This window comes from Mobula birostris, chromosome 4, assembly GCF_030028105.1.
Source record: "Mobula birostris isolate sMobBir1 chromosome 4, sMobBir1.hap1, whole genome shotgun sequence".
NCBI lineage: Eukaryota > Metazoa > Chordata > Chondrichthyes > Myliobatiformes > Myliobatidae > Mobula > Mobula birostris.
In genome coordinates, this window is record NC_092373.1 from 172,056,179 (window position 1) to 172,079,556 (window position 23,378).

The 23,378-nt window shown below is 43.8% G+C and overlaps 1 protein-coding gene across 4 annotated transcripts in view; it reads right to left on the reverse strand.

The window, feature by feature from the left end:
• The window catches only part of stpg2 (sperm-tail PG-rich repeat containing 2), a 500,779-nt gene that overhangs the window by 139,840 nt on the left and 337,561 nt on the right, over positions 1-23,378 (reverse strand). For all 4 annotated transcript variants that reach the window (XM_072254779.1, XM_072254775.1, XM_072254776.1 and 1 more), the window contains one exon: positions 17,362-17,477. In XM_072254779.1, the coding sequence (XP_072110880.1) occupies positions 17,362-17,477 (116 nt within the window). The remainder of the gene's footprint in view (positions 1-17,361; positions 17,478-23,378) is intronic.

Genomic DNA, 23,378 nt, shown 5'->3' on the forward strand with positions numbered 1-23,378 from the left:
GTACTCAATATTCTGACTTATGAAGTGCAATGTGCCAAAAGCTTTATGACCCTATCTACCTGTGACGCCTCTTTCAAGGAATAATAGATCTGTATTCTCAGATCTCTTTGTTCTACTGCACTACCATTCATTATACAAGTCCTAACCCATTTTGTCCTAACAAAGTGTAACACCTCAAACTTGTCTGCAATGAATTCCATCTGCTATCTTTCAGCCCATTTTCCCGGCTAGTCCAGATCCTGCTGTAAGGTTTGATAGCCTTCCAATCTTGGGGTCATCCACAAATTTCATGATCCAGTTTACCATATTACCATCCAAATCATTAATATAGATGACAAACAACAATGAACCCAACATCAAACCCTGCGAAACACCAGTAGTCACATGCCTCCAGTCTGAGAGGCAACCATCTACTACCACTTTCTGGCTTCTCCCATGAAGCCAATGGCTAATCAAATTTACTACCTCATCTTGAGTACCAAGCAACTGAACCTTCTTGACCAACCTTTCATGCGGAACCTTGTCAAACACGTAGACAGTATCTACTGCCTTGCCTTCATCAACTTTCCTGGAAATCTCATCAAAAAACTGGATAAAATTGATTATACATGACCTCCATGCACAACGTTATGTTGTCTACTCCTAATCAGGACTTGTCTTTCCAAATACTTATATATCCTGGCCCTTAGAATACCTTCTAATAACTTATTCACTACTGATGTCAAGCTTACCAACCTATCATTTTCCAGCTTATTTTAGAGCCTTTCTCAAACAATGGAACAATATTAGGCGGGGAGATGAGAACTAGAGCACCAGATCAGAAAGTGAAGGGATGCAGAGGAAAGTAGATGGCAGGACCAGTAAAAACAGCCAGGAGCAAAGTAATAGATATGATAATATGGATAGTTTGAGATGTGTCTATTTTAATGCCAGGCATATTATGGGCAAAGGTGATGAACTCAGAGCATGGATCACATGGAACTACGATGTTGTGGCCATCATAGAGACTTGGTTGAGAGTGGGACACAAATGGGTGCCTAATGTCCCAGGGTTTTGATGTTTTAGAAAAGATAGAAAGGAGGTAAAAGACTAGATTTCGATTAGATTCAACTTTATTGTCATTGTGCTGAGTACAGATACAAAGCCAATGAAATGCAGTTAGCATTTGACCAGAAATGCAAAGAATAGTGTTATTTACAAAATACTGCAAATAAAAAGTAAGTGCTACAGCACACAAATATAGAAGTACTAAGACAGTACAATATGGGTGCAATACTGCTTAGTGCTGTGATGTGAGGTTCAGCAGGGTCAGAGCCTCAGGGAAGATGCTCTTCCTGTGCCTGCTGGTGCGGGAGCAGAGACTTCTGTAGCGCCTACCGGATGGGAGAAGAGTAAAAAGTCCATGGTTAGGGTGAGATGCATCCTTGATAATGCTTTCGCCCTGCCCAGGCAGTGTTTATGGTAGATGTTCTCAGTGGTGGGCAATTGGGTGCCGATAATCCGCTGGGCAGTTTTCACCACACACTGGAGTGCTTTTGTGGTCCGATACAGGATAATTGCCATACCACACTGAGATGCAGTTGGTGAGTATGTTCTCAGTGGTACAGCGGTAAAGGTCCGTCAGTATCCTGGGACAGAGGTGAGCTTTCTTGATGCTCCGCAGGAAATAAAGGCGCTGTTGCTCCTTTTTGATCAGGATGAGGGAGTTCAGGGACCAGGTGAGATCCTCGGAATGTGGACACCAAGGAATTTGAAGTTTGATACACGCTCCACTACAGCTCCGTTGATGTGGATGGGGACGTGAGTGTGGCTCCGAGCATGCCTGAAGTCCACAATGATCTCCTTGGTCAAAAGAGGGGGAGAGTTGCACTACTAATCAGGAACAGTATCACAGCTGTACTCAGAGAAGACGTAATGGAAGGCTCGTCCATAAAGTGCAACCTCCCTGATGGGATTGTACTACAGACCCCCAGTAGCCACGGGGAGACTGAAGAAAAGATATGCAGCCAGATTAAGGAAAGGTACAAAAGCAATAGGGCTGCTGGCATAGGGGACTTAACTTCCTTTATATACACTGGGACCATCTTCATGCAAGTAGATTAGATGGGGTAAAATCTGTTAGGTGTATCCAGGATGGTTTCTCAAATCAATATATAATATTCCAACAAGTGGAGTAGCTGTACCGGATCTGGTGTTGGGTAATAAGCCTGGACAGATGGTAGACCTTTCAGCAGATGAGCAGTTAGGGAACAGTGACAACTCCTTAAGTTTTCAGATAGCTATAAATAAGGATAAATTACAATATGAATTCAATCATATTATGATCACTGCCTCTTAAGGGTTCCTTTACATTAAGCTGTCTAGTAAAATCTGGGTTATTACACAACAGCGAATCTAAGATAGCCTTTTCCCTTGTAGGCTCAAGCACAAGCTGCTTAAAAAGCCATCTCGTAGGCATTCAACACACTCCCTCTCTTGTGATCCAACACCAACCTGATCTTCCCAATCCCCTTGCATATTGAAGTCCCCCATTACAATTGTGACGTTACCCTAATTACATGCCCTTTCCATCTCCCTTTGCAATCTCAACCCCACCTCTTGGCTACTTTCTGGAGGCCTATATATGATTATCATAATGTTTTTTTTCACCCTTGGAGGTTCTTAACTCCATCCACAAAGATTTGACATTCTCTGACCCTATGCAACTCTTTCTAAAGATGTAATTCCATCTCTTACCAATAGAGTCACACCTCCACCTATGCCTTCCAGGCTGCCCTTTTGATACAACGTATACCCTTTGATGTTAAATTCCCAACTATGACCTTCTTTCAGCCACAACTCAGTGATGCCCACAACATCATACTGACCAATCTCTAATTGCACCACGAGTTCGTCCACTTATTACGAATGCTACGTGCATTTAAGTTCAGCATCTTCTGTCATGTGTTCTTCACCCTGATGAATTTTGTCTCTGTGGTACAACTTAACTCTTTGCTCTGTCTGCATCTGTACCCAGTCATTGGCTTGTCCTTCCTTACATATTACATCATCTATTTGTAAGCCTGCAGGCTCTATCATACTGGTTCCCATCCCCCTGTCATATTAGTTTAAACCACTCCCAACAGTTCTAGCAAACCTGCTAGCAAGGATTCAAGTACAACCTATCCCTCTTGTATTGGTCGCACCTGCCCAGAAGAGCTCCCAATGATCCCAGTAGGACTCCAAAAACCACCCCAACCGATTGGTGGGAGTGAACAAAGGACCCTACAGAAAATACTGGCAATTCTGGACAATGTATCTCACCCTCCACATGCCACCTTGGCTGAACATTAGAAATTGGAGACCCATCTCTCTCCTGAATGTGGACTACAAGATCCTGTCCAAGGCTATCGCCAACAGGGTCAAGTCTGCTCTGGGACAGGTGATCCACCCGGACCAAACCTGTGCTGTACCAGGCAGGAAGATCTCAGACAGCCTCATGCTGCTGAGGGACACCATCGCCTACGTGCAGGACAGGGGGGTGGACGCCTGCCTGGTCAGCTTGGACCAGTAGAAAGCCTTCGACAGGATATTGCACACGTACATGGTGGACGTGCTCTCCAAAATGGGATTTGGGGAGGGAATCCGGAATTGGATTAGACTGCTCTACACAGACATCCGTAGTGCAGTGCAGGTCAACGGGTGGGAAACAGACAGCTTCCCCATCAGGTCTGGAGTCAGGCAGGGCTCTCCCCTCTCCCCTGTCTTGTTTGTCTGCTGCATAGAACCCTTTGCGGAAGCCATCAGGAGGAATGAGGGCATAAGAGAGGTGACGCTGCCAGGCAGTGGAGGGACCCAAGTGAAAACCTCCCTGTACATGGACAACGTCACCGTCTTCTGCTCTGATCCGAGGTCAGTTCGCAGGTTGATTGGCACCTGCGAACAGTTCGAGCTAGCGTCGGGGGCCAGGGTCAACCGCACGAAGAGCGAAGCCATGCTCTTCGGCAACCGGCCCGACCGATCCAGCGTCCCCTTCACCATCAGGTCTGACCAAGTGAAGGTGTTGGGGATCTGGTTCGGAGGGGCTGAGGCGTGCAACAAGAACTGGCAGGAGCGGACTGCCAAGGTGAAACAGAAACTGGGACTGTGGGGAGGGCGCTCCCTGTCGATAACGGGCAAGAACCTGGTCATCAGGTGTGAGGTGCTCTCAGGGCTGCTGTACTTGGCGCAGGTCTGGCTCGTCCCCCGCTCCTACAGCTCGGAAATCACCCGGGCTGTCTTCAGGTTCATCTGGGGATCCAAGATGGAGCGGGTGAGACGGACCGTCATGCACAAGTCCCTGGACAACGGGGGCAAGAACGTCCCCAATGTCGCCCTCACCCTGATGGCCAGCTTCGTATGTGGCTGCATCAGGTTGTGTGTAGAGCCCAGGTATGTGGGCACCAAGTACCACTATGTGCCCAGGTTCTACTTGTCGCCCTGGCTACGAAGGATGGGTCTGGCCCCACTCCCGCGCAACGCCCCAGTCAGCTGGTCGTTGCCGGCATACCTGTCCTATGTAGCAAAGTTCTTCCAGGAGAACGCCTTTGACCACAGGGCCATTAGGCAGTGGTCGGCACGTAGTGTCCTGCAGGCACTGCAGGAGAAGGACATGATGGACACAGTGGGGTGGTTCCCTGAGCAGACTGTCCAGTTCATCTGGCAAAATGCCTCATCACCAGATCTCACCAACAGGCACCAAGACCTCGCCTGGCTGGCGGTGAGAGGGGCCCTCCCAGTCAGAGCCCTCCTGTACGCCCGGAACGTCGTCTCCGCACCCCACTGCCCACGGGAGGACTGCAGTGAGGAGGAGTCTGTGACCCACCTCTTTGCACACTGCCAGTTCGCAAAGAGGGTGTGGAGGAGGATCGACGGGCTAGTGTCACGTTTTATCCCCAGCAGCTGCGTAACAGAGGACTCTCTGATCAACGGGCTGTTCCCGGGGACGCACACGGAGACCAACATCCGGTGCTGCTTGCAGATCATCAACTCGGTGAAAGACGCTCTTTGGTCGGCCCGAAACTTGATGATCTACCAGCACATGGAGATGTCCGTGGGAGAATGCTGCCAACTGGCACATTCTCGGCTGCAGGAGTACGTGCTGAGGGACGCACTGAAACTTGGTGCAGCCACCGCAAGGGCCCGGTGGGGAAGGACCACAGTATAGGTTTCTCCACCCGCGGGAGTGGGAGGGGTCGGGGGGCGGGGAGTATACCCCTCAACAATGATATGCTAAGCTGAACTACTGGAGTGCCACGTGGGTGGCTATAAATACGGATATGTACTGAGTATAATGGAAACGTATGTAAAGGATGAAAAGTTATTGAATGGTTTATTGTATATATTTATTTTTGAATAAAGTATATTTTGATATATAGATCAAGACAACTGTGCTGCTCCAAAGAGTGCTAAATGAGGTCATTCTTACCCTCGGCCATTAAGCTCTACAATGGGTCAACCTATAGCCAGCAAAGGGATGACTCCCTCCTGTTAGACTGTTTGAGGTAACTTTTTTTATTATTTCTTACTCCTTTTCTAATATTTGTATATTTATGTATCTGCGCACTGTAATGCTAGCGTGATACTGTAATTTCCTTTGGGATTAATAAAGTATCTATCTAGCTATCTACCTATCTTTAAGATGAGAAGAGGTAATTTTAACAATGTGAGGGCCACGATTTTTTTACACACAAAGTGGTGGGTGCCTGGAATGTGCTGCCTGGGGTGGTGGTAGCGGCAGATACATTAGGGACTTTTAAGAGATGTTTACATAGGCACATTAATGTGAGGAAAATGGAGGGATATAGACAGAAGTGATTAGTTTGGTTTTCCATTTGATCACTAATTTAATTGGTTCATCACAACACTGCGCACCGCCTATTCCTGTACTGTACTGCTCTATGTTCTATTAGCTATCCGGCACCTCATCCAGGGCTAAGGATGTTTAAAATACTTCACCCAGAGCTCCTACAATTTATGCACTAGCCTCCTGCAAGGTCCAAGAGGACAGCTTGTCAGGCCCTGTGGACTTATTCATCCTAATTTCCCTCAAGACAGCAAGCAACTCCTGTTCTGTAATCTGGATATGCTCCACAACCTCACCTGTTTTACCTCATTTCTACAGACTCTCTGTCCATCTTCCAAGTAAATCCAAATGCAAAAAAATCCATATACGATGTCTCCCATCTCCTTCAGCTCCATACATAGATCACCACATTGATTTTCAAGTGAACCAATTTTATTCCTTGCTATCCTTTTGTTCTGATATCCTGCAGATGCCCTTGGGATTCCCTGTCATCTTTTCTGCCCAAGCAACCTCATGCCATCTTTTAGCCCTCTTGTTAAGTGTCCTCTTGCATTTCTTACACTCTTCAAGTAACTCATTTGTTTCTTGCTGCCTACACCTGCTATGCACCTCCTTCTTCTAAACCAGGGTCTCAATATCCCTCAAAAAGTAAGGTTCCCTAAACGCTTGCCTTTTAATCTAACAGGAGCATACAGGGTCTGTTCTCACAATGATTCACTCTTGAAGGACTCCCACTTATCAAGTATCCCTTTGCCTGAAAACAACCTATCCCAATCCACACCTGCCCAATCTTTACTGATGCCATCAAAATCGGCTTTTCTGCAATTTGGAATCTCTACCTGAGAATTAGTCTTATCCTTCTCCATTATCATCTTGAAACTAATGGAATAATGATTACTAGATCCAAAGTAATCCCTACACACTACTTCTGTCACCTGCCCTGTTTCATTCCTTAATAGGACAGCCAGTATCATAATCTCAATAATTGGGACTTTTATACATTCGTTAACTCTCGTGAACACATTTGACAAACTCTATCCCATTCAGTCCTTTTACTGGGAATGGGAGTCCCAGTCAATATATGGAACATCAAAATCGCCTACTATCACAACTCATTTTTCTTGCAGCTATCTGCTATCTCTCAACAAATTTGCTCCTCTAAATCCTGCTGACTATTGGGAAGTCTATAATAAAATTTCATTAACATGGTCATCTATTTCTTATTCCTCAGTTCCACCCATATAGCCACAGTAGACAAGCCCTCCAGTATGTCCTCTCTGAGCACTGTTATGATATTTTCCCTGATGAGTAATGCCACCTCTCCACCTCCAATATCTCCCACTGTATCTTCTCTAAAACAATGGAACCCGAGAACATTAGCTGCCTTTACTGCCCTCCTTCAACCAAGGCTCACTAATGACTACAGTGTTATAATTCCACATGCCGATCCATACTCTAAGCTCATCTGCCTTAACTACAATGCTCCTTGCATTATAATAGGTGCAATTCAGAACATTAGTCCCCTATGCCTACTTTCCCCACAAACCCTCCACTATGGCCACGGCATTCTGGTTCCCATCCCCTTGCAACTCTAGTTTAAATTCCAGAGCAGCACTAGCAAACCTCTAATCTGTCTTGATCTCCCAATCAATCTCATCAATGCCTGTGCAGTTGATTGTCTTCCTGTAACTGTAACACTGGTGCACTTCAATGATTTGTGCTTAGCCCACTGCTCTGCTCTCTCTATACCCATGATTGTGTAGCTAAGCACAGCTCAAACGCCATCTATAAATTTGCTGACCATTGTTGGCAGAATTTCAGATGGTGACGAGAAGGCATGCAGGAGAGAAGCGTGCAGCTGACTGAGTGATGCTGCAGCAACAACCTTGCATTCAATGTCATTGAAACCAAAGAACTGATTGTGGACAACAGGAATTCTGCAGATACTGGAAATTCAAGCAACACACATCAAAGTTGCTGGTGAACGCAGCAGGCCAGGCAGCATCTGTAGGAAGAGGTGCAGTATACGTTTCAGGCCGAGACCCTTCGTCAGGACTAACTGAAGGAAGAGTGAGTAAGAGATTTGAAAACTGAAGGAAGAGTGAGTAAGAGATTTGAAAAACTGAAGGAAGAGTGAGTTCTCGCAATTCTTCCGTCTCCGCCGCATCTGCTCTCAGGATGAGGCTTTTCATTCTAGGACGAGGGAGACGTCCTCCTTTTTTAAAGAAAGGGGCTTCCCTTCCTCCACTATCAACTTTGCTCTTAAACACATCTCCCCCATTTCACGTACATCTGCTCTTACTCCATCCTCCCGCCACCCCACTGGGAATAGGGTTCCCCTGGTCCTCACCTACCACCCCACCAGCCTCCGGGTCCAACATATTATTCTCCGTAACTTCCGCCACCTCCAACGGGATCCCACCACTAAGCACATCTTTCCCTCCCCCCCCCGCTTTCCGCAGGGATCGCTCCCTACACGACTCCCTTGTCCATTCGTCCCCCCCATCCCTCCCTACTGATCTCCTTCCTGGCACTTATCCGTGTAAGCGGAACAAGTGCTACACATGCCCTTACACTTCCTCCCTTACCACCATTCAGGGCCCCAAACAGTCCTTCCAGGTGAGGCGACACTTCACCTGTGAGTCGGCTGGGGTGATATACTGCGTCCGGTGCTCCCGATGTGGCCTTTTATATATTGGCGAGACCCAACGCAGACTGGGAGACCGCTTTGCTGAACATCTACGTTCTGTCCGCCAGAGAAAGCAGGATCTCCCAGTGGCCACACATTTTAATTCCACATCCCATTCCCATTCTGACATGTCTATCCACAGCCTCCTCTACTGTAAAGATGAAATTTTACAGTACCATCAAATTTCTGAATGGATACTGAACCCATGAAGAGTATCTCACTACTTTTTTTTGCACTACTTATTAACTATTTCACATATATGTTTACTGTAATTTAGTTTTCATTATTGTGTATTGCAATGTACTACTGCCGCAGAAACAACAACTATTGCAGCATATATGGGTGATATTAAGCCTGAATCTGATTATGAACACTACCTTCTGCATTCTGCTTTTTACCCTTTATACTATCTTGATGCGCTTATATTTGGGATGATCCGTATGGACAGCATGCAAAACAAAGTTTTTCATTGTATCTCAGTATATGTAACAACAATAAACCAAATACCGATTTAACCAAGGCCCTCCCCTATTCATTAGTGTAGATGCAACGATTCCAAGGCAGTATTCCAAACAGTACTGAGTTCTCCAATCACAAACAACAGAAAATCCGCAGATGCTGGAAACCCGAGCAACACACATAAAATGCTGGAGGAACTCAGTAGGCCTGGCAGGACCTATGAAAAAGAGTATAGTCAATATTTTGGGCCAAGACCCTTCAGCAGGACTGGAGAAAAAAAGATGAGGAGTAGATTTAAAAGGTGGGGGAATGGGAGAGAGAAACACAAGGTGATAGGTGAAACTGGGAGGGGGAAGTGTGAAGTAAAGAGCTGGGAAGTTGATGAAGAAAGAGATACAGGGCTGGAGAAGGAGGAACCGAATAGGAGAGGACAGAAGACCATGGAAGAAAGAAAAGGGGGAGGAGCACCAGAGGGAGGCGATGGGTAGGGAAGGAGATAAGGTGAGAGAGGAGAAAGGGGATGGGAAATGGTGAAGGGGAGTGAGGGGGGGGCATTTCCAGAGGTTTGAGAAATCAATGTACATGCCATCAGGTTGGAGGCTGCCCAGACGGAATATAAGGTGTTTACGGCCTCATAGCAACAGTAGGGTTGGACAAACATATCAGAATGGGAATGGAAAGTGGAATTAAAATGGATTGCCACTGGGAGATCCCGCTTCTTCTCACGGACAGAGCGTAGGTGCCCAGCGAAGCAGTCTCCCAATCTATGTCGGGTCTCACCAATATACAGGAGGCTATACCGAAAGCACTGGACATGGGATATAACCCCAACAGGCTCACAGGTGAAGTGTCACCTCACCTGGAAGGACTGTTTGGGGCCCTGAATTGTAGTGAGGGAGGAGGTGTAGGGGCAGGTGTAGCACTTGTCCTGCTTGCAAGGATAAGTGCCAGGAGGGAGATCAGTGGGGAGGAAAGAATGGGCAAGGGAGTCACAAAGGGAGTTTGGGTTCTCCCTAGCTTCCAAGCTTACATATACAGTATCCCTCAAGCTACATTGCTAGAACAGATTTGCTTCCAGAAGCTTGTGTGCAGATTGCCTGCTGTGTTTTACAATAGCAATTAGGAAGGCAAATTATAATTTGCCTTCATTGCAAGAAAATTTGAGGCAAAATTAAAAGGTCCTGGTAGACTGTATGGGAATAATGTGCACAGATCTAATATCTCAATCTAAGGAGAGATGTAATTGTAAAAAAAGGAATACAAGAAGGGATCACCAGATTGACGTCGGTTTGCACTAGGACCATAGATTAAGCTGACTACACCTATACACACTTTAGATAAGGCATCACTGTGTCACACAGTGCACAGTTTGATAATGTTGTTTGACATTCCAAAGCACATTATAAGTTGGTCAAAGGATAAAAAGAACTGACATGTCAGTGGAACAAGATTCTTTCGGAGAAACAATAACCAAGATGGCAGCTCAAATATTGATTGTTTTTGTCTAGTTCCTGATGGGATATGTAAACATTTGCTGCTGATGCTTATAGTCTTTAGAATTTCTTGTTTATTGATCTCACTCAGTGGATTTCACCAGCCAAATGTAATGTGTCAGCTCTTTAGAGGCTAGATAACTGCTTTCCAGCAACCACAAACGGTTTCATTAGTGCTAGTTATAACTCCGTGCCATACTGTAAACTAAGAAGAGCAGAATTAAGAAGTACTGAAATATAAGTGTTAGATATTTCAAATGTTAACACAGAATCAGCCAAGGTTTTCTCTCAATTGTAAAACTACTTGCCAGTTGCAGCAAAGCTGCCTTTAATGACTTCAAGTCATTGGTACTGACCAGGGCAATGGAGGCATTTGCAGGATCTGACTCCAAGAGGAGCAATGCAGAAAGGTTGAAAGCCCACTGCATTATTTTAACCAACATTAATGCTTTTCAAGATCACTCGAAGCTCCCATTTCAGCGATGTCATTAAACAGCTTAAAGAATATAAGCCGGAAGGGCCTATTCCATACTGTATCTCTAAATAAATAAAAGTTCATCTAAATCTATTAACTAATTTAGTGTAAACAGCATATTCCTATATTTATACATTTCTCTTCTAATTCCACTGCTGTGATCATTATGCTACAACAGAAAGAGCAATATAATATTGGTGATCACCCTGCATAATATCGCTGTTCAGTCCATAGGGTGATCCAGATTTTGCAGTAATCTGTCTCTGTCCCACTCCCAACCTGATATTTCTCTCCTTAATCTCCTTCACTATTCAAATGAAGCTCAACATGAAGTCAAGGAACAGTATTTCATCATCCGACAGAGGTTCCAAAAGAGTTCAACAACTTCAGACTACACTGCTTTTAATTTCACATTTCCAACATCCACAATACTTCCCATTTGTAAGTTTGTATCTCCAATTTATACCTAGATTAAATCTTTATTTCCTATATAAAAGTAAAAAACATTGAGTGCACTCAGCAGGTCAGGCAGCATAAGACCATAAGACATAGGAGCAGAATTAGGCCATTCGTCTATCGAGTCTGCTCCGCCATTCCATCATGGGCGATTTACAGTGTCTATAAAAAGTATTCAGCCCCTTGAAAGTTTTCATGTTTTATTGTTTTACAACATTGAATCACAGTGGCTTAATTTGGCTTTTTTGATGCTGATTAACAGAAAAAGACTATTGTGTCAAAGTGAAAACAGAACTCTACAAAGTGATCTAAATTAATTACAAATATAAAACACAAAATAATTGATTGCATAAGTATTCACCCCCTTCGTGTCAGTATTTACTGGATGCACCTTTGACAACAATTACAGCTTTGAGTCTGTGTGGCTAGGTCTCCTATCAGCTTTGCACATCTGGACACTGCAATTTTTCCCCATTCTTCTTTAGAAAACTTCTCAAGCTCTGTCAGATTGCATGGGGATCATGAGTGAACAGCCCTTTTCAAGTCCAGCCACAAATTCTCAATTGGATTGAGGTTTGAACTCTGACTTGGCCACTCCAGGACATTAACTTTGTTGTTTATAAGCCATTCCTGTGTAGCTTTGGCTTTATGCTTGGGGTCATTGCCTTGCTGGAAAACAAATCTCCTCCCAAGTTACAGTTCTCTTGCAGACGGCATCAGGTTTGGTTTCATCAGACCATAGAACCTACTTTCAGCTGACTTCAGAGTCTCCTACATGCCTTCTGGCAAACTCTAGCTGAGATTTCATATGATTTTTTTTCAACGGTGGCCTTCTCTTTGCCACTCTCCCAGTAAGCTGTGACTGGTGAAGCACCCAGGCAACAGTTGCTGTATGCATAGTCTCTCCCATCTCAGCCACTGAAGCTTGTAACTCCCGCAAAGTTATCCTAGGTCCCATGTTGGACTCCCTCACTGGTCCCCTTCATGCACACTCACTCAGTTTTTGAGGATGGCCTGCTCTAGGCAGATTTACATTCTTTCCATTTCTTGATGATTGACTTAACCGTATTTCAAGAGATATTCAGTAGCTTGGAGATTTTCTTGCATCTATTTCTTGACTTGTGCTTTTCAACAACCTTTTTGCAGAGTTGCTTGGCGAGTTATTTTGTCTTCATGGTGTAGTTTTTGCCAGGATACTGACTCACCAGCAGTTGGAACTTCCAGATACAGGTGTGTTTTACTATAATCAAGTGAAACACCTTGACTGCACATGATAATCTCCATTCAACTAATTATGTGACTTCTAAAACTAATTGACTGCACCACTGATGATTTGGTGTGTCATATTAAAGGGGGGTGAATACTTACACAATCAATTATTTTTTGTTTTATATTTGTAATTAATTTAGATCACTTTGTAGAAATCTGTTTTCACTGACAAGAAAGTGTCTTTTTCTATTAATCAGTGTCACAAAAAACAACTTAAATCCACTGTGATTCAATGTTGTAAAACAATAAAACGAAAACATCCGAGGGGGTGAATACTTATTATAGGCACTGTATTATCCCTCACATCCCCATTCTCCTGCCTTCTCCCATAACCTTTGACACCCTTACTCATTAAGAACCTATTAACCTCTGCTTTAAATATATCCAATGACTTTTGGCCTCCACAGCTGTCTGTGCAATGAATTCCATAGATTCACCACCCTTTTGCTAAAGAAATTCCTCCTCCTCTCTGTTCTACAGAGCTGTCCCTGTATTCTGAGACTGTTGCCTCTGATCCTAGACTCCTCCATTATAGAAAACATCCACTCTATCTAGACCTTTCAATATTTGTCGGGTTTCAATGAGAAACCTTTCCCCATTCTATTAAACTCGCACAAGTATGGACCCAGAGCCATCAATTGCTCTCATATGTTAACCTTTCATTCCCTTGATCATTCTCATGAACTTCCTATGAACTATTACAAGGTAATCACAGAAAGCATCTGGGAAAGAGAGACAGAAATACCTTACAGTTCAAGGGCTATACATCAAACTGGGAAAAAAAGAAAATGAGTTTAGCTTTAAGTTAGAGTCACAGAGTTACAGAGCACCACAGCACTGAAACTGGCCTTCGACCCATCCGATCATGCCGAACTGTTGTTCGGGTGTGTCCCTGTCGACCTACACCTGAACCACAGCCCTCCGTACCCTCCCATCCATCTACTTATCCAAACTTCTCAACATTTTCGATCAAAAATGCATCATTTGTATGAATAACCAAGGATGAGCTGGAGCAGACCACAAGTGTCACAATGCCCACAACCTACTAACCCTAACCCACACACCTTTGGAACGTGGGAGGAAACTGGAACACCCGGCAGAAGCCCACGCGGTCACGGAGAGAACTTGCAAACTTCTTCCAGACAGCAGCAGGAATTGAACCCTAATCACTGGCACTACAAACCAGTAGCTACAAAACAACAGTATACTAACTGCTGTGTTACTGTGCCAACCCATTGTAGCTGTTAAGACAAAGGGGATACTTCCAATGGGGTGAGGTCAGGGCTGTACTGGGGTAAGCTGTGGATAGATTATCCAGTTGATAAACTAATTAGGGCAGTTGTAGACAAATGATTTCTTTAGTTTCTTTTGTTATCCCATTCCTGCCATTCTTTATCTTGCTCCATGCTTCATTCAATTATTCCTATCCTATACATATCTTACCTCTTATTCCTTTCTGCCCTCCCTGACATTTTTTCCATTTCACAATTTATTTTATCTCTAATACTTCCTGGTTTGGATGAAAAGCCTGAAACGCTGAGTTTGTTTCTCTCTCCACAATGCTACCTGACCTGCTGAGCATTTGCAGCTTCTTTTTCTGTTTTTATTTCCGATTTCATTTACAGGGCGGTGTGGGGTTCAGAAGGATATGGGCCAAGCACAGGAAATTGGGACTAGACTGGTGGGCGCCATGGTTGCAATCAACTGGTTGGGCAAATGAGCCTACATATGACTATTTTCATCATCAGCAATATTTTACTTCAGAGGATAACACATTTGTTAAGCTTGGCATATAGACAAATCAACCAATTCAGTGCAGAGCAATAAATTCATTTACTACAGAAAGCAGACGGACATCATCAAAATCACTGCGGAAATCTAAAATCTGGCAGCCAGCACCTCCAGAGATATCCAGTTCCAGCAACCAACAATCAAGTTCTTCTTTTATCCTCCCCACACAAGTATCCCCTTCACATGAACAGAAATTAACCCATTCGCTCTGCATTACATTCTACTATACAAATCGAGAGCAGAGTTTTACCCAATCCATTAAAATCACTCAGAGTAAATGACCAGCTCATTAGGAATAATGTGATTAACCAATTCATAGATTGCACACAGAGCAATCAGTTAATCCATTATGAATAGGACAATGTTATTAATCAGCTCATTATAAGTAAGGATCAAAAAAATGTAAAAATTGATTAACAACACCAGACTTCTACATCAACCATTGTATTTGGAATAGCACAGACTGATGCAACTCAGTAAAAGAGAAGTTAGAGCTATTAAAGTTCCCTCAAAATAAACAACACAAAATACTTAGCTCAGTTGCAAATCTTATGTCTATTTTCTCATATAATCTTCATGTATTTCTGTTTTTTTTCTATTTGAAAGAAAGTTCTTCCAATTTTCAAAAGATTCTAAAAGCAAACAGTACCCAGTCAAGAATGGGATCAACTAAATCTCTTAACCCTAAACCATTCTTCTCTCCAGTGGCTGTGGCTGAATTTGTAATGACGATTTGTTAATGATTCTTGTCTTTTGCCTGCAGTCTTCACCAGACCAGTAACTATAACTATACATAAACATACACACACACACACACACAGTTACCAACATAACATATACTGACACAGAGATACAGGAACACACAGAGAGGCATGCATAGTCACATGTACATGTTTAGATAAATGACCACAATTAATGTACATTAACTCTCACACATGGAAACTCTTCCACACAGAAACTCTCATGCATAGAAATTCTTCAAAGATACTCTCATATATGAATGCACTAAAACATTTAAGTTCTCATACAGACACTCTCATGCACAGATATTCTCTTCCATCAAACTCTCCCACTCAAAATTACTCTTGCACTGCGATACCCTTGCATAGAAACTCTCACATAAATGCTGTCATGCACCGTACACTAATATACAGATACTGCTTTCTCCTTAGACAGTCTCTCAGTGTTACAGATGAGTCTCTCACACTCACAGATTCTTGTGATCTTACAAGTACAAGCATTCCCTCCAACAAGCACACACAGTACACTCACAACCAATATATACATTCCCTAGAACCAGTTAACAAACAGCAAAGTTACATATAAAAACCAACTAAAAATGTATCACAATATAGCTAAATGAACCATGAAACTCAACAGAATTTCATTATTAATGGGAGTTTAACAATTGAATCAAGATTGAAAGGAAAGTCACAACTACGCCACTGTAGAGAGTTGTTCTGTTCTAGATTAGTGGAAAGATGCTATCTCTCTTTAGTAGAAGGTGTTGTACTGAATGATCTCTGATGATTGTCTTGACCCAGTTGCTAACTACACTCATTTGTTCCAAGTGGATAATTCCCAGAATCAATTCCTTGATGGCATTGATTAGCTTACACTGATCAAAGGAAATGCTGTCATTTCTACATTGCCTTTCATAACACATAGTTCCTGTCATAACATAAGAGTGCAGCAGTCAATTTGAAGATAACAAAATCCCTGAATCAGGGATTCGTGAGTATCTCCTCCAACCTTATCTACTGCATTCGGTGCTATCGAAGTGGCCTCCTCTACATGAGTGAGACCACATGCAGACTAGGTGACTTCTTTGCCAAGCACCCGCACTCTATCTATCATGGCTGCCTAGAGCTCCCTGATGCTAATCATCTTCATGCCCCTCCACGTTCCTATATTGACCAATCTGTCTTGAGCCTCTTCTGTTGCCATGGTGAGGCTAAGCACAAACTAGAGGAACAGCACCTGGGTAGTCTACAACCCAACAGAGTGAACAATGAATTCTCCAATTTCTGGTAAACTGCTCTCTCCCCCCACCCCCGCCCACCCTCCACTCCGCCCCTTTTCTCTCTCCTTTTGATCTACTCAGCTCCTCCTACACTCACCCAAGCTCCCCATCATCCTGGTCCATTCCCCTCCTCCACCCACTCCATTTGCCATCACCCACACACTCCTCCCAACAGGTCCTCTCCCCCACCACTCCCATCTGCCCTCCCCACCTCCCTCACCCGATTCCATGCTCCATCTTCCTCTCCTATCAGATTCCATCACGTTTAGGTCCATGTTGCCTCCACCCACTAGCTCCCAGCCTCTGTCTTTATCCGCACTCTTCCTTCCTCAATCTGCCCATTACTCCATCTGCCTTCCTTCCTCCATTATCCCTCCTCAGCTGGATGTACCTATCATGTTTACTCCACTCCATCCTCCCACCTCTTCATACTGGCTACCCCCTGTCCCTCTGCTCTTTCGGTGCAAATGAAGGATCTCAACACAAAATGTCAAGCGTCCATCAAAGATACTGCCTGACCTGCCAAGATCCTCCAGTGGATTGTTTCTTCTCCCTCAGTCAACAATGTTCAGGAAGTTGGTTTTCACTGCTGAAAATTGTAATGTATGTATTGGCTAGAGAACTAGGAAAATCTGCCTATTCTGGAGATCTCCCACATCCACCTCATTACTTACTGCAGCACCTTAAACAGTGCAGCAATCTCCTGGCTCACCAGTGAAGTACCATTCTATTTGCGCATTAAGGCCTCTGCAATAGAACATAAAATCTGTTCCTAATACCTCCTAGTGTTTATGGAGATCATAGGGTTTTCAGGATTCTTACCTTTTGTGAAAGAAACTCAACCCATTCTTGTTTAAACAAAGCAGATGGAAAAGTCCTTACCTCATAGTCTCCAGGACCCGGGGTGGAAACATTAATCTCTTTAAAGCGGGGCTGTCTGGATACCATTAAAGCCATCTTGGGTGTTGACCTGAGAACAGGCTTATAGGCACCAGGTCCTGAGAAACAACAGAACAAAGAAAGAAAAGATAACTCAGTAACAATTGGCAAGATTATTCTTCTCCCACTTAGAAATAGTAAATTGGTCTGAAATGTCACAATTCCTTGCCTCCCACAGTTTCTGCTCAAAACATTGTGTTTTTCTAGCAGATTGTTTGCCACGCCAAATACCAGCATCTGCAGTATCTTGTGTCTCTGGACAAAAGGGATGTTTGTGAGAGGATGGAGACCAAGACAGACAATGTCAGAAGTAACGGTGCTGAGGGATGAGAGAGGATGCTGAAGACTTATTGATCACAGCTGACATGTCTAGAGGAGATGTAAAAGGAGGAAGAATGGGAACAGAAAGAAATGCAAATTGCTGGACATCTGAAACAGAGTGAATGCTGAAAATTCCCAATAGGTCAACCAGCATCTCTGCAGAAAGAAATGGAGCGAAGATTATATTTTGATAAACTTTCAATTATGCTGGCAGTTTTGTTCTCGATGACTCATGAAAATAAAGGGCTACACCACCAGGGCGGAAATTAGAGGGAAAAAAATTGTTCTCCCAGAGGCTTGTCAGATGTTAGAACACTCTTTCTCAAAAGAGAGTAGAAGCAGGAGTTATAACCATTTTCAAGGCAGTGGTAGATTGCTTCTTGATAAGCTATGGACTGAAAATTTACTTGGGGGAGTAGGAATGCAGGAGATGAGGTTACAAGTCAAACTAACCACCTTATTAAATGTTGCATCAGGATCAAGGGGGTCGTAAACACAAAATACTCTGCAGATGCTGGGGTCAAAGCAACACTCACAACACGCTGGAGGAACTCAGCAGGTCGGGCAGTATCCGTGGAAACGATCAGTCAACATTTCGGGCCGAAACCCTTCGTCAGGACTGAAGAGGGAAGGGGCAGAAGCCCAATAAAGAAGGTGGGGGGAGGGTGGGAAGAAGATTGGAAGCTTCCAGGTGAAAAACCAGTAAGGAGAAAGATAAAGGGGTGGGGGAGGGGATAGGCAGGAAAGGTGAAGACATCTTTCCATCTCCACCCCACTCCGCTTTCTGCAGGGATCGTTCCCTCCGCGACTCCCTGGTCCACATGTCCCTCCCCATGGATCTCCCACCCGGCACTTATCCCTATAAGCGTAAGTGCTACACCTGTCCCTACACCTCCTCTCTTGCCACCATTCAGGGCCCCAAACAGTCCTTCCAGGTGAGGCAACACTTCACTTGTGAGTCTGTTGGGGTCATCTATTGCATCCGGTGCTCCTGGTGCAGCCTCCTCTACATCGGTGAAACCCAACGCAGATTGGGGGACCGCTTCATCGAGCACATCCGCTACGTCCACCACAACAGACAGAATCTCCCGGTTGCCACCCACTTCAACTCTGCTTCACATTCCCATTCGCATATGTTCATACATGGCCTCCTCTACTGCCATGATGAGGCTAAACTCAGGTTGGAGGAGCAACACCTCATATACCGTCTAGGTAGTCTCCAGCCCCTTGGTATGAACATAGAATTCTCCAACTTCCGGTAATTCCCTCTCCCCACCCCCCTTCTCCTATCCCAGTTTCACTCTGCCCCCTCTCCCAGCTGCCTACTACCTCCCTCATGGTTCCGCCTACTTCTACTACCCATTGCGCTTTCCCTTATTCCTTCTTCACCTTTCCTGCCTATCCCCTCCCTGCTTCCCCTGCCCCACCCCTTTATCTTTCCCCTTACTGGTTTTTCACCTGGAACCTACCAGCCTTCTCCTTCCCACCCTCCCCCCACCTTCTTTATAGGGCCTCTGCCCCTTCCCTCTTCAGTCCTGACGAAGGGTTCCGGCCCAAAACATTGACTGATCGTTTCCACGGATGCTCCCTGACCTGCTGCGTTCCTCCAGCGTGTTGTGAGGATCAAGGAGGTCAGTGTTCAATTCATTGTGGGAACATTTCCCCTCCATTTGCTCCACAGAATCCTTTCATAATCTGTCAGTTCATCCCCATAGCTTCTTTTGAGGGGCTTTCACTCAAGTCCATGTCACCCTTTGGAGAGACACTTGAAACATGTCCATCACCCACCTCCCAGGAGTTGCTCTGTGTTGGATGATTTTCAAAAGTGTTGACTCCAGCCCCTGCCACCCTGCCACCGTCTTCTCAAGGCAGCTTCACCTTATTAGTCAAAATCATTCACAAAGGACTGTGCTTCCATTTCTTTGGGGACTGCAGCATTTTATGTCTCCAGGCCAAAAGCAGGCATAGGAAAGATGCTGGCTGATCTACAGGCTTTAGCCTACACTGGGAACTGTACGAGTAGCTACCGAGTGTCAAAGATAAAGTTTGTTCAGCAGTGCTTCTCCTGTCTGTGCCTATGTTCACCTGGAATATGAGATGAGGAAGAAGAGTACTGCAAAAAAAAAATTATATACAATGATATAAAGATAAATATCAGACAAAACTCACAATGAGATTCCTGATCAAAGGTACCCACAACATTAAAACATTGCAGCACTGGCAGGCATAAGGCAAGCTCATGAATCATTCATCACACATGGTCACTGTAAATATTAATAACTTGAAAATCTGTGCATCGGCTCTTATAAAATACTTGGAGAGTAAACAGATCAATCAATCATATGTGAAAATTAACCCATAACACCAGCACTGATGTGGCAACAGCTTGCATTTATATAGCACTTTAACAGGGTGCTTCATTAACAAGGTTTGCCCACCTGCCAAGAAAGGAGAGGTTAAATCAAAGGCTTAGAACATAGAACTAGAACAGTACAGCTAGAAGCAGGCCCTTCAGCCTGTGTCAAGTATGATGCCAAATTAAACATATCATGTTTGCCTGGTGAAGATCCATTTCACTCCATTCTCTGCCCCTCCACTGCCTGTCGAATACCACTGCTTCCTCTATTGCTCTGGCAGCCCACTCCAAGCACTTCCCACTCTATACGTAAGAAAAAAACCTTACTTTGCACATCCCTTTTAAACCACCCACCTCCTCTCACCTTAAAGCTGTCCACTAGTATTTGACAGTTCTAACCTGGAACAATGATTCTGACTGTCTGCCTTATTGTTTTACAAACTTTTGAAAGGTCTCCCCTCAGCCTGTTATGCTCCAGAGAAACAAATGCAGTCTGTCCAGCCTTTCCCTCCAGCTCATAACTCCTAATTCCAGCAGAATGTTTCTGAAAGCTCTCCAAGCCTCCGAATCTTTCCTGTAATGGGGCTACCAGAACTGCACACAATATTCTAAGTACAGCTTAAGCAAAGTCTGATACAACTGCAACATGACTTCCTTACTCTAATGCTCTGTGCCTCTAGTGATGAGGGAAAGCATGCCAAATAACTTCTTTATCACTGGATTTACTTGTTTTGCCACTTTCAGGGAGGCATGGACTTGAACCCCAAGATCTCTATGTACACAAAGCCATTAGTTTAAAGGTCTTAAAGGAGTTGATACAGAGAGATTTAAAGAATGAATTCCAGATGTCAAGGGCTTGGGGACTGAAAATAGAACCACAACTAGTGGGGTAGTTAGAATCAAGGGTGAAATCTCATCGGGAGGAGAGTTCTTGCAAGAAGTGGATTTTGAGAGCTCTTTGCAGATACAGAATCAAAGATTCATGAGTATAGCAGCCCTAGTTCTAACAAATTTTCAACTAATATTGATTTCTTTTCTTTTTAAAAAATAAACTCACAATCATAAAAATGGCAGATGCCACCATTGGTCCCTGCATTGTGATGATCAGTAATTGAAGTGGATTGAATGTGAAGCACAGGGACTTGAGGTGTGCTGAATAAATCAATCCTTCTCAAGTTCAATGACTGATATTATCTTGAAACCTATCCTTATGTTTGTCTTTAGAAACTAATATTATACTTGAAACTTTAATATCCATGCAGTGTCTAGGATGTTATCAAATCTACAAACAGTAAGCACTGGAATAAAACAATTTCAGACAAAGCAGCATTTGGCCAACGACACACTCAGCACTGAAGGCAATGTCTCCTGACAAGAGGTGTGCAAGATCACAACTGGATTAGATGGAGTAAATCAGGGAAAGCTGTTCCCTTTACTATTGACTACATGGGATGCATAACAAAGACAGAAGCTAATTGGCTGCATTGTGGTCTGGTGTGGAAATCTGAATGCACAGGAATGTAAGAAGATGCAGAGAGTAGCGGTTTCTGTCCCGTACATCACGGGGACATCCCTTTCCACTACTCGTTGCACAGTATCTACAGGAGGCCCTGCCTTAAGAAGGCAATGCCTATTATCAAAAATCCCCACCATCTGGACTATGCTAACTCTCCCAGTGACCATCAGGCAGGAGGTACAGAAACCCAAAGTCCCAAATCACCAGGTTCAAGAAAAGTTACTTCCTTTCAGCCATTCAGTTCTTGAACCAAATTGCACAACTCTAATCATTACCTCAGTATAGCAACACAGAATGATTTCAACTAATTTACTCCATAATAGACTTAGATTTTTTTGTTTTGTTCTAATTGTGTTCTTTCTTTTATAATTTTGTAGAATTTATGTTGCTAATTTATGTTTTTTTTCTTGTGATTTCTGCTTATACGATGCTATCTACCTGTGCTGCTGCTGCAAATAAGTTCTCATTGCATCCGTACATACATTTACTTATACATGAGAAAATAAACTCAACTTTGACTTTGAACTATTCAGCCTGGTAAGATTGCTCTGTTCCCTGAAGGTTCCTCCTATCTCTTCCCATCTAAGTCCATCAGAGTAACTCTCTGTTCTCTCTTATTCCTTCCTCCCTGATAACCTTGTCTAGCCTCTTCTTGAATGCATTAATACAATTTATATCAAGCATTCCTGTGGGAGTTAATCGAAAAAAAATTATTCTGAAATCATTTTGGGTTTTCAATGACTGTTGGCCTTAAGCTCGGCTTTTCCCCACAACTGCAAATATTCTTGCTATAGCCATGTTATCAAAACCCATCATCTTCTTAATAGTCTCTTCTTTTCTCTGAGGAGAACCAGTCCTTTCTTCATGTGTGAAACCTTGCATTTCTGGTGTCATCCTTGTACATCTCCGCATTCAGTCCAGTATACCTATTTTCTTATCACAACATAATCATTGGAACTGCATGTATTACATGAAGCACCTAAGTCTAAATAAGGTTTGACACAGCTTTAGAATGATCCCTACATTGCAATTCTACCCCTCCAGAAAAAAATACAGAATTTTAGGGGAGAAACAAAATAATGAAGACACTGGAGTGTGGAACAAGCAATCCATTGGAGGAACTGAGCAAGTCAAACAGCATCTGTGGGAGAAAAGGGATTGTCAATGTTTTGCATCAAAATCCTTTCAACCTGAAACTTCACCTTTTCCTTTCCTGTCACTGACGTTGCTCAACGTGTTGAGTTGTTCCAGCATACTATTTGTTGCACAGTGTTTGGGGCTGCCTTGTTAAATTGTTGCACCATGCTAAGTGATTGGACTATTTGTCCTCAGAATCCCTTCAACTACCTCACCTCACTTGCACCCTCCCCTATTACGTAATTTCATAGAATCAAAGAGCTAACTGTATCCAGCACGGAAACGGGTCCTTCAGCCCAACTCATCAATGCTGACAACATTGCTTAACTAGGCTAGTCCCATTTGCAAATTATATTTTTTATGATTTGTTGACATAAAACGAGGAACAGGACCTTCCGGCTCTTCAAGCTGCATCACAGAGCAACCTCCAAATGAATTCTACATACATTGACCAATTAACCTCCCAACTGGTACGTCCTTGGATTGTGGGAGGAAACCGGAGCACCAGGAGGAAACCCATGGGGTCACAGGGAGAATGTACAAACTATTACAGGCAGTAGCGGGAATTGATCCTGGGTCACTGGTACTATAAAGCGTTATGCTAACCACTACGCCACTGTGATGCCCCAA